Source organism: Sceloporus occidentalis, unplaced genomic scaffold (genome assembly GCF_023333645.1).
Source record: "Sceloporus occidentalis isolate IW3139 unplaced genomic scaffold, rSceOcc1.0.p SCAF_258, whole genome shotgun sequence".
Classification (NCBI taxonomy): Eukaryota; Metazoa; Chordata; class Lepidosauria; order Squamata; family Phrynosomatidae; genus Sceloporus; species Sceloporus occidentalis.
This window is the reverse complement of record NW_028317238.1, coordinates 585,624-597,980: the sequence shown is the minus strand read 5'-3', so window position 1 is coordinate 597,980 and position 12,357 is coordinate 585,624. Positions and strand designations below refer to the sequence as shown.

General features: G+C 41.2%; 1 protein-coding gene across 2 annotated transcripts in view; it reads right to left on the bottom strand.

Annotated features, from left to right (window-relative positions):
• LOC149275907 (A-type potassium channel modulatory protein DPP6-like) overlaps positions 1-10,968 on the bottom strand; it is a 366,925-nt gene extending 355,957 nt beyond the window's left edge. For both annotated transcript variants that reach the window (XM_089504156.1, XM_089504157.1), the window contains exon 1: positions 10,777-10,968. In XM_089504156.1, coding sequence (XP_089360282.1) covers positions 10,777-10,968 — 192 coding nt within the window. The remainder of the gene's footprint in view (positions 1-10,776) is intronic.
• Between the last annotated feature and the right edge of the window lie 1,389 nt (positions 10,969-12,357).

Here is a 12,357-nt window from a genome sequence, read left to right as displayed (position 1 = left end):
CAGCCTTCAAAAAGCTCACCTTCCCGAGATAACGTCCTTGTGTGAAGGGGCGTGTCCTTCTAGGAGCAAAATGGAGCCGTGCGCGTAAGGTTATTCGATTAGCAAAATAGTTAAATAAACATATATTTTAGCATAGCCATTAACTTGACAACACCATATATTTACAAAAATTTAAAAAACTTTTTATAACATTTTATTTCCATATAAAACATTTCCATATCTATCTATTACTAGCAAAAATAAACAAGATAAACAAAAAAGAAAATGATAACTTTTCAGAAATGTGTGATTTAGCTCGCTGTCATGAGATATATTGGAATGTAAAATCTATCTTTTGGGACTTTACAGAGGTATATACAGAACGTATATATATATATATATATATATATATATATATATATATATATATATATATACACACACATGTCTACGTAAAGGTTAAGGAGTCTGTCTCTGTCAATCAAGGGTTTTCATTACAAAATTAGGTCGAAAAAGTATTTTTTTAAGTAATTAACACTTTATACAAAGCATGGCAGTTTCTGGTCAGGCTTTTCACGATTGCCCTTGTTTCTCTGTAGTGTTGGTAATGTATTGGGGTAATTAAATACCACATTATGTGCTGACTGGGGGCAGCCATTATCAACCAGAGGCTTTAATCACTTATACTCTTCATTATTCTACATCTGTCTCCAGTAATGGGGTTTGAAGTACATTTGCATTTAATATCTGTTTCATGCACAAAATGATTTTCATCACAAACATGCTTTCGCTGTTATCATTGTAGTCTGCTTGTCATTAAATAATCGTAACAAATCTACACACGCATGCATTAGCTGATTATGTCTCTGGTGTGATAAATGGTATATATATATATATATATATATATATATATATATATATACTGCAGTATATAAACTAGACAACAGTTCTAGCATAATATAATGTTTTCAGGCAGCTGCATACTAGTTTTTGCTCTGTTATCTGACCCCAATCTACTGGACAAACACCTTGACTACTTATCATAATAGAATGTCTCGTGTTAACCACCCTGTCGGACTCTGACTTATGAAAGTCTATGGAGGAACGGACTTCATTAGCATTGCCATAAAGCATCAGCTCAGTGTGGTGTTTGAGCAGGAAAAGTCACCCAAAATATCACATGACTGACAACAATGGTGGCTCCAGGTCTGCAGATAAAGGGAGTTTATTGAGACAACCAATTATTTAAAACCAAGTTTTTGTTATTAATAACCTACAGTACTGTATATAGCGCTGACTGTATGCTCAATGACAAAAATGTGTTTTCTTCTATGGGCTGTCAAAATTCATACAGGGCAAGAAGAGAAAAACCTGGATGGAAATTATGCCAAGCGCCCTCCTGTGGCCAAATGTGGAGTAATAGAAATTCTGCCCCCTTCACAAGCCTGCTGCTGGTTATGAATGATGTGCAGTTCGCTGCATAAATAATATAAATAGTTTAAAAACAATAATACAACTAATATACACAATACTCCTCGCTGACTAACACATGTCTGTCTATCTGCTCATTGCCTGGATTTCTTTTAAGCCAGATATTGGCCAAGATATTGGCCTCAGGCCTGATTTGCTTTAATAAATCCCTCGTACTGTGATGTAGCCCTGAGGGTTATCATAACGGAGGAAATATTCCACTATAAGGTAGTGTGGGCAGAATTATAATGTAAATTATGGTGAATCTCCCATTTCATTAAAGAGACACCACAGCCATCATATACCCCTTAATGCATATATTAACTGAGCGGCCCCTTTACATTCTCAAGTGGTCCTTCTGACAAATGGATAGGGGAATTCTGCATAATCCTCTCATATGGATTTGACCCTTTTCTGCAGGAATTCTGGGGGGTCTAAGACCAACCCTGTGTCTATGCACTCCTATTACTTTCAATGGAAGTGCTTTCCTGCCACTGATTGGCTGCTTCAGGCAGGAGCTGCAGCTTCTGCCTAAGGGAAATGGTTTGTTTTTGGTTGGTTTAAAATATGCATATGAAAGTACTTACAAAGTTATATGTGTTCTTTTTTGGGGTGGCTGCCTTTAAATGCAGTATTCTCACCGTAATAGTAGCCACAAAAGCCTCAATTTTCCTAAAAAGCCCCACTCCCAACCACATCGCCTTAAAAAACTGCCCCACGTTAGGCCGGTTAAAACAGTAGAAGGCAGGTAATCTTTCCAGAATTATTTGACAAACCTTTGATATAAAACAACAAATATTTTTTTCTTGTCTTCTATTGAAGGAGTTGGCAAACAACATAGTCCTGACTGACCCGTCGGGTAACACTAACGCATATAAAGTACCCCCGTATATAACACATGGGTGGGGGAGGGGAGTCATGGAAGGGGCAAATTACAGTATATGTGTAAAGGAACAGCCGTGAAGATTTTCAATGTTTATATAAATGGGAGGAATATCCACGGGGTAACCCGAAAATAGGTATTTAATCAAGAAAAAATAAGGATATTCTTAAATAAAAAGATCAAACAATTTTTATTAAAATATAGAAAAATATAATAGTGTGAAAATAATAATAATCGCGTGTTTAGTGGCACGTGACTACGAAAGAAAACGTATTAAAAACAGTCTGGTCTTTTAATGTAGAGATTTTAAGAACTTTGTGGCGGAGGACTAAGCAAATAGCGTAGCCTGTAATCCTAAACAGGGTATATAGATACATATCCTCTGCAGAAACATAGTTCCAGATAAGTAGGGGTTAAACTGGGTAACCCTTCAATAAGGATAGCTGTAATGCCTGCAGCGTCAGCCTAGCGCTATGTCCAGGGGGTGGTGCTAGGGGTCCGGGGGGCCTAGCGCTATTTCCAGGAGGTTGGCTCTAGGGGTCCGGGGGGCCCAGCGCTATGTCCAGGGAGTGGTGCTAGGGGTCCTGGAGGCCTAGCTCTATGTCCAGGGAGTGGTGCTAGGGGTCTCCGGGGGGCCTAGTGGTATGTCCGACGGCAAGCCGATGATGGGACCCCCGCCTCTGCTTCCTTTACAGACAAGCAGCTCCCAATTCTGGCTTTGCCCACCCAGAGGCGCCATCAGTTCTGATAATCAGCTCCATATAATATAACTTCAGGTGGCGGGAATGGCTTTGTTAATTTGGGATTATTGGAAGCTATGGATTACAAAAGTTGCAGTTTTCGTACCCTTGAAAAGATAATGAAGATCCTGACGTAACGCTGACGGATAATCATTCCTGCAGACAGTGGAAATACTCCAGTAAATACGTGCCGCCCGCACCGATTCCCTCCGTAACGCGGTTTGTGTCCTTGCGCGTTCCTCCTAACTATTTATAGGTCAGATGGAAGCCTAGAGGCTATTACAATTCTATTTAATCTTCCGTGGCAATCGCTTTACAGAAAGGACTTAGTGACAGGTGTTGGGTAAGTGGCCACGGAATGAATCAAAAGATCAAAGGCTCATGCAACATTCATGAAACGAATCAAATATTAACCGACGCGGACAGAAGACCCCGCGGGGGAAATTGTATAAAACAATAAAATAACAATAATAAAAAAAAATGATAAGAAATTCTCATTCAATAGAAAAGAGCCCATTATTTATATATATGTACATGTTTCCATGTTCTACGGCCACGGTGACATGTCGCGCATGGAACGTCTGCAATGTGACACTCGCCTCGTTGCATTAAACAGCAAGCGTGGAACAGAAGCCCCCAAAACCCTGAATGGCAGCGCAGACGGATGTGAAATTCCCCTACGACGAAATGCATGAGCGGCTAAATAGGATTCTTAATGTCTACGTTCCATTATAGAACATCCATACATCTATATTCACGAGGACGTGTGACCTCATTATAGATATTTTATGACTCATCCCAGAGGAACCGAGTTTGGAGCAATAAATAGCTATATGGTTTTGATTCAGTTCTTTGCATTTTAATTTGTGTGTTTGTTCCAGATATTGTTTTTTTGGCCAAACATGCGCATTAATGACATTTCTGTATGATATCTCTTTGCGTGAGTGTTTCGGACTCCACGTTTTATGCCGATTGCTTCAGACAGCCTTTTTTCATGGGGTTTCAGGACAGGAAAATGATTTGGTAATTGTGATCGGGCCAAATTGAAACACTAAAAAAAAAAATTCTCCAAACCACCCTCGCCGCCTGCCGAGCCATAGGTGGTCCCGATGAATTCATTTATTTTTGTGAAATTCTGGGAAGGCCACGGTTTCCTTCTAAAGAGCCGTATATTAAAAGCGCAGTTGCTCTTGAGTAATAAACATCATGGAGAAGCGAGCCTCAGCGCCTGGACTCTCTCAAGAAAACATTTGTTTAAAACTTTACTTTTTATACAAGGTTTGCTGGGTTTAGTGAATCAGGCCCTGATGGGGTTAAGAGTCCCGCACTTCCATGATGTGGGCCCCTGCTCCATATCGATTCTGATTTCGGAGCTTCTGTGGCACTTTCAGAATCGTTCAAAGCCGTGCGATTCCACGCGAAGCATTTAATCGTCTGATGATGTACATCACCCCAAAGTGACAGACTCGCTAAATGATGGTGCTGATTTAGGTTGTGGTTAATAATGCCCTGGGTGATTACTGAGCCTAATACGATTCGTTAAAGGTCTTTAACACTTTAAGTGGTTGACAGGCGAGCCCCTCCACTCAAAGGGTTAAATACCGGCCCCAATACTTAGCAAACTCTGTAATTCGCTTAATTAAACAGGTCCAGTTTTATTTTTGTATTTTTAGAAAAAAATTTGAATACTTTGTAATCTGACAGATCTGACATGTGTGGAGCAAGCCATGATGTAAAACACTCCCTCCCACTCTCTCTCTCCCCCTCTCCCTCTCTCTCTCCCCCTCTCCCTCCCTCTCTCTCCCCCTCTCCCTCCCTCTCTCTCCCCCTCTCCCCCTCTCCCTCCCTCCCTCTCTTTCCCTCCCTCTCCCTCCCTCTCCCTCCCCTTCTCTCCCCCCCCTTCTCTCCCCCTCTCCCCCCCTCTCTCCCCCCTTTTTTTCTCTCCCCCCTTTTTTTCTCTCCCTCTCCCTCTCTTTCTCTCTCTCTCTGTTTGATTATTTACAACAATTGAAAGAAAGGGTTTTCGTGCTTTAAAGTGATTGCACCATTAAGGAGTTAATTTCACGAATGTTGCAATCGCTTATGTCACATCATTCCTCTTTTATTTTTAACTTTACTTTTAATGAGTGATGTTACTTCTCCCGCTGTGAAGTTCTCCACCATGTAGGGGCTCCTCTCCTTTTAAATGCTATAATCATCAGAGAAATTAATAAAATGCACAAGGTTACAGACAATCATAAGAAACACCTTACTCAGCTCGTCCTGCCAGTCGCTGGCAAACATCGAGCTTATTCATCAAAATGACACTCCCCGAGAAACTGGAGAATAAAGAAAAGCGATATTTGATGGGATAATAATTCTGAAGCCGGCGCGTGGAAATGTTTGTGTCCACATAGCATACCGGCGTTATCAATCTTTTACTGACAGTCCGGGACGCACCAAGTTGGGGCTTATGCCTGAGAGAGGGACAAACCCTTTCCGCTGATCAGAGTATTAAGTGTAGTTACAGTAGAATGTGTTTTATTTATTTACGGAGAGGGTGGTGGATAAGTGGAACAGCTTCCGAGCAGAAGTGGTAACAGAGTATAGGAATGTAATCATGCATGGGATAGACATATGGCTAAGACAAGGCCAAGGACTAGTTAAGGGATAAGTCTTTAGAGCAGGCAACAGGCAACTAGATGGGCCGAGTGGGTCTGATCTGCTGGCGAGTTCTGTTTCTATGGATGGTAATTAACCCAACTTTAATTCACATTTTGTTTTAAAATCCAGTTTGGCAACATTTATAACCCCAACTACACACCGCGTGGCAAACAGTCAATTAGATCAGGCAATTAGCCCACTTAATAATGTGAGAGCATAACATAACGGGGCTGCACCCGGTATAATATACAGTTATGTCTGTGAGATTTTGGGCTGGCGAGGCTTTTATCTTTTTGATTAAATAATCTTTCCATCTGCTGCCGTAACGTTTTTCTCCGATCAGTTTATATGCGGAACGTGCCATACAGAGTGCCGCCCGCGGCCAAGGTCACAAACCACAAGGACACGTTTTGAACCGATTTGGCATGACTTCCCTCAATCCGGGCGATGATGCAAATAACCCATGCGCAGCCCCGTGAGTCAGGGTCTGTGAATATCCGAGCGAGGCTGATATCATATACAGCATATATATTATATATATTTATTAAACAGAACTTAGTAGCGGCTACCCAGCAGACCCAGGAGTTACCATACATACCATAGGATTATTTCCCATCTCCCAGCAATTCAGGCGGCGTAGTTAGAGGTGCTGTTCAGACGAGGCTTTATTGACACTTTTTATGTGGCTTTGTGGCCAGGTAATTATGGTTTTACCTAAAAGCTAAATGTATCTTTACTTCCACCGTTTCATTTCTAAACCATATTGAGACGTTTAAAGGAGAATTCCCACAGAAAAATATTCTCCCCCCCCAGCGCTGTATACAGTAATATAACCCCCAGCGCTGTATACAGTAATATAACCCCCAGCTCTGTATACAGTAATATAACCCCCATTACTGTATACAGTAATATAACTCCCCAGCGCTGTATACAGTAATATAACCCCCAGCGCTGCATACAGTAATATAACCCCCCAGCGCTGTATACAGTAATATAACCCCCCAGCACTGTATACAGTAATATAACCCCCAGCGCTGTATACAGTAATATAACCCCCAGCGCTGTATACAGTAATATAACCCCAGCACTGTATACAGTGATATAACCCCAGCGCTGTATACAGTAATATAACCCCAAGAACTGTATACAGTAATATATCCCCCCAGCGCTGTATACAGTAATATAACCCCCCAGCACTGTATACAGTAACATAACCCCCCAGCACTGTATACAGTAATATAACCCCCCAGCGCTGTATACAGTAATATAACCCCCAGCGCTGTATACAGTAATATAACCCCCAGTAATACTAAGCGAGTCGTATTAAAACTAGAACTATTTAAAAAAATGTAACATCAAAATATTTTTCAAAACACATTTTTAATCTGATACTAGTTAAACATATTTGTGGCAGTTCCATAGTGTAGAGCGCAGTAATACCCACCAAGCATTGTGAGCTCCAACAGAAAGTGGGCATCAGGGGAGGAAATAGGGACACTGGGATTTAAAGTCCAAAGAGGGGCTGCCCCTCATAAAGAGAGATGAGTTGCAGATACGCTATGTACTTAGGTGGGAGAAGGCATTAAACCGTAACAAGGTATTGTCTGATATCACAAAGTCACGACAACCCAATAATGGCCAGTCAGGGGCCAACATTGGCACTCGGGTGACCACATCAGCCATGTCTTCCAGGACACATATAATATTTTACATATTACTGACCAGCCCAGATAAAGTGCTACCCCGCAGTATGGAGGATGTATAATTGACTAATTGGCCCCCTTCCATGAGTCCACACATCCCCCATACTGCAGGGCAGCATTTTATCAGGGGTGGTCAGTAATAAGTAAAATATTATATGTGTCCTGTAAGACATGGCCGACGTGGTCACCCCAGTTGGCACATTTTGGCTGTTAAGGGCGCTGTTGGGAAGCGCTGGGGCAGAATGTCCAGACAGTCAGCACTCCGTCATAATACTGAAGTGTGATTGAGAGATTGGAGAAAAGTGACTGATTGTAATGATTCCTTAAAATAAAACGGCTGTGACGACAAAAAAAAGGCAATTCAACAGCAATCTAGAACCAGCTGCGTGCGATTAAATTCAAACCATCTTGGAAGTTGTCAAAAAAACTGCAAGTTTGACTAAAACTAATGTGAGCTCCGCCACTCCTGGAGAAGTCAACGTGTGAAGGAACAGACAGGACTCCTGTCGCTTGAAATGAGCAAATTAAAGGAACAAGCCGGATAAAGGCAGTAGTGTTTTTTAAACTCATTTTTTTAATAAATGGTCATGCTGCTGTCATTGAAAAAAACCACAGAGAAGTGCAGTCAACCCTTGGAAAAGGCAGGTGCAAATAAAATATCAAGGTCATTTAGTTAGGAAAAGGCAGGTGCAAATAAAATATCAAGGTCATTTAGTTAGGAAAAGGCAGGTGCAAATAAAATATCAAGGTCATTTAGTTAGGAAAAGTAAAGTTGCACATACCCTGTAAAGTTTACTGTTTGTAGGATTTCCTGCAGGTTAAAGAAAACTATTACCAAGCAATACTGTGACACTTTTCCCGATATCAATTCAATGGGCACGTTTTTATTTACTGTTTTAAATGATTAATATCATTCTTTTATTTATTTGTGAATCCTCAACTGTAAATGTGGAATTAGAAAGACGCCGTCCGTCTTCTCCAGGTTTATGATCTAAGTGGTTACAGAAGGGTTGAGGAGGTATTTAAGTTTACAGCCTACCTCTTGCCGTTGTCTCCGCTGAGCACTACAATATGATCTCATATCCCAGCATTTCTCGGAAGAAGATGTCAGGTAAATAAGTATCCTACCCCCTAACCATCCTGACTGGAACAGTCCTAATTTTCGCCCCACCTTTGCCTCACTGGCCCAACCAGCTGTGAACTAAACTGAGGTTTGGGTTTTAGCAACACAGACCCCAAAAAACAAGCTCCAGCTTTGTGAAGCTCTGAAGTTGTGAAGATATGATGTCATATCATAGCATTCTCCTTCGATGCATCAAAAAGTGGTAAATACAAGGTCCTGCCTCCAATGCCACTCACCTCCAACCACCCCACCTGCCTAATTCGCCTTTCAACGGAGATATCCCACCTGAAAATAAAGTAAGGGTCCTGTGATGGACCTTCATCGCGAAACTGGGACGGCTACAAGAGAGATCTCAAAAAATAGTCTATTGAGCACTGGGCCTGATCACAAAACAGGGCAACGTGTCTCTGTTCCCTAGACCTATGGCTAGTTGGCCAAGGCCAGCATACGCCACTGAGGAGGGTTACATTGTTCTAGAATGAAAGATATAGAGGAAACATATAGGGCTAGTATTTCTGGTCCAGGTTTTAAGTTGAGCTGATATCAGATTGGGTTAAAAGTGTGTAATAAGATTGTAAAAAAGAGTAACGACCCTTTCAAACAGCCAAAGAAGTGTCATAGAATAGATCGGTACCGTTTTAAATACCCAACCATTGTTCAAGCAAGGTTTTTCCCATGAAAGCAGATGAGAGATCGCAGACTTAAGACTGCCAGCTACGTTATTAAAAAGTGTAATTATTTATTTCAAAGAGCGTTTCCTGGCTAATTGGATAAAGCTGAACTGCGAATGCGTCTGAAGACGTAAATGCTCTTAAATTTCTTGTCGCCAAAAAATAATTTGCATGGCAAATCTACTTTTCTCCGTTGGCTTCTGAGGCCTGCATTATCAAACGAAGATTCCCAAGACATCTGTTTGTACCGACAAACTATAAATACGCTCCAGGCTAAATGAGAAAGAAAAAAAAATATGTAGCCATTAATAAAGACTACCGGATCTTCCCTTTATTACAGTGACCCCTGCAGCGAAGAGAGAAGAAGAGCCAAACAATTGGATCTAAGTTATCACCAACCTCGGGGAATCTACTTTTAATTAAATTCACCTAAACCCAAAATATTATAAAAACAGACTTTTTCTGCATAAAGAAAAAAAAAATGTAATTGTAAATTGTATTTAATAACAGGAAGAGTTTCATAGGGTTTAGGATTAGATGTCTCAAAACTTCTTATTACCTGCTTATACAAACACACGTACGCGCACACACACGCACGCAGACACATGCACACACACACATTTTTATTCTTTTCGGCAAATAAAGACCATAACCCGTTTGTAAAATAACAGTTTCTCTATACAAAATGTATTTACTTCTAACCAAACAAGACAATGCCCAGATTCCATGTTTCTCATTTATACAGAATGCATAATATTTTTCCACTTCTTGAAGTCAGAATCATTTGTCATCTGGAGACGACCGTCATGTGCTAGCTGCAGTACGAAAACAAATCCGCACTACAAATGTGTTATTATTTTCCTTAACCTCATCCCCGCTGGATTTGGTTCTCACGCCATGTTACCGTAGGCTTTCTAACCAGGAGTAACGAGGTTAATTGTGACTTCTAGGTGTCTATCCTTCATTGCCGGCCCTAAACAGGGTGAGTCTTGGATGAGTCATTGGTTTCTACGGCAATATGCAAATAACTCTTTGAAATGTCTAACACATCCACGAGGTAAGGCACATCGGGATTACTTAGCATTGAATATATTAAAATAATTGATTTTCTAAAAATTCCTTTTGCAGATCCGAATCAGAGCCTGCGAAAAGTTTCCCCCAACCACCCCCCCGCCCCCCTCCTCTCCCGTCAAAGTGTTTCAGCAATAAAGAATGGCAGAGAATGGCAATTATTTCCTGGCAATGCAGAGGTTAAACGCCAAAGTTACATCATGATCATCCCCCATCAGCTCATAATCGATGAAGTTCACATTAAAAGATGCAATGAGCCAGATGCACGAAAATGCTAGCAATTTGAAACACGACTTCCAGAAACCCCCGAAGCGCTGAATTAATCATTTACAAATCGCTATCGATGGCATTTAGGAAAGGGGTAGGGGGGGGGGTTTGGACCACTGGGGGTGCCAGACACACAGATCATGAGAAGGAACACAGACAACACTTCGGAAAAAGGGGAAGGGAGCTGTGATTGTTATATGGTTGGGATAATAAGAAGGCGTCTTACATCTTCCTCTTCACAGTCGATCCGGGGCTGGTACTGATAACCGGCTCGGACTTCTTGCAGTGGGCGTGAGGTCTTCACGGCATTGTCTTCTTCAGCGCTCTGACCACCCAGAAGATGACTTGCTTCAGGTGGATTAGGAAAGGACCTGGACGTGTTTATTTTCCCGGTGAGTCTCTGATAGAGCGAAGCCATGGATCAGTCGTTACAGCCAACAAGTAAATCAAGAAGATGGTCTTGTCGCCTCTTTTTTTATTGGCAATCAGCTCAAAGTGAAGGTTGGAAAAAAAAAAAATAGCATTAAAGAGGCAAATAAACAGGCCCCATAAATGTTACACCAGTAAGAAAGATAAAAAAATATGTATTTCTATAAAACGATCCAACATAGACCTTTTATGACGGCAACTCGCATTTAATGGCAAGCAGACCACTTGGCGTGGATCTTTCCAATCACTCCTCAGCCTGGGGCATCCGATCAGTTGGCTGTAGAGGCTTCATGCCAACAGTCCATAGAGGCAGAGAGTGAGAGGACTCTCAAAGAGTCAACACAAATTCAAAGCACGTTGCCGTTTCCCTTCTCCCTTTGTGTATACGGGAAGAGGGAGGAGGGGGAGGCTTCGCGAGTATTTTCCTGCTAGATTTTCACTAATCTTGAAGAGCAACAGCCACCTGATTGAAATGAAGCCGTGGAGTGCAGGAGAGAGGAGGATGGCGAGGAGGGAGCGAGGCTGAGAGACAGAAGGATATGGGTGGGAGAGAGGCGTTCCTGAGAGCCCTTGCAGAAGAGATACGTGGCCAGCCGCTCTCCGTGGTGCTGAAATGGATTTGCTTATCCTCGCTGCATGCCGAGCGCTGGTTAATATCTCCCGTCTGGCTGAGGAGGAAGAAACATCCAAACATGTCGCGAACAATGTGACAGCAGCTGTATTTACTTTAACCTTTTACGCTACGCCTTAGGCTGCTTTTTTTTTTGTTTTCTCTTTTGTCATTTTTAAAAAAAAAAATAATAATAAATATATTTAAGGGATATACATATATTTAAAATGTTAGTTTCAGATACATGTGATATATCGTGGAAAAAGTAACCTTTATTGTATCTATTAAGTAATGAATTGCATTATTTGTCTGCTGAGCCTTTGCAACTTGTGAAACACTTCCATCCTGTACTGAAAGGGTTAACTTGACTTAATAATACCACGTTCCCCTATGGAGTCAGTTTGAAGACGTGAGGACCGGGGATCCAAAGGTTAAAAAGCTACCAATATATTTTATGTTCTGTGTTATAAATGTAAAGGTCTCTCCCCTTCATCTTCTATGCGGACAGTGACCAATGAAGACCCGAAGCAGCTGTTTATAGGATGGCCCATCTATAAATTTAAATAAAATAAAGTTTATTACTAGTATCACATTAAGAATACGATTTCAAAAATATATTGCACTGATTTATTTTTTTAAAAGTTCTAATTTTACATAATATGTTTTCATATCAGCCATTTCTATGAGTTCTCATTCTGTTATCTGAGCCCCGATCTACTAAACACCCCGACTCCTTATACTGCCTGTGGGGAATAATAGAATTTCTCA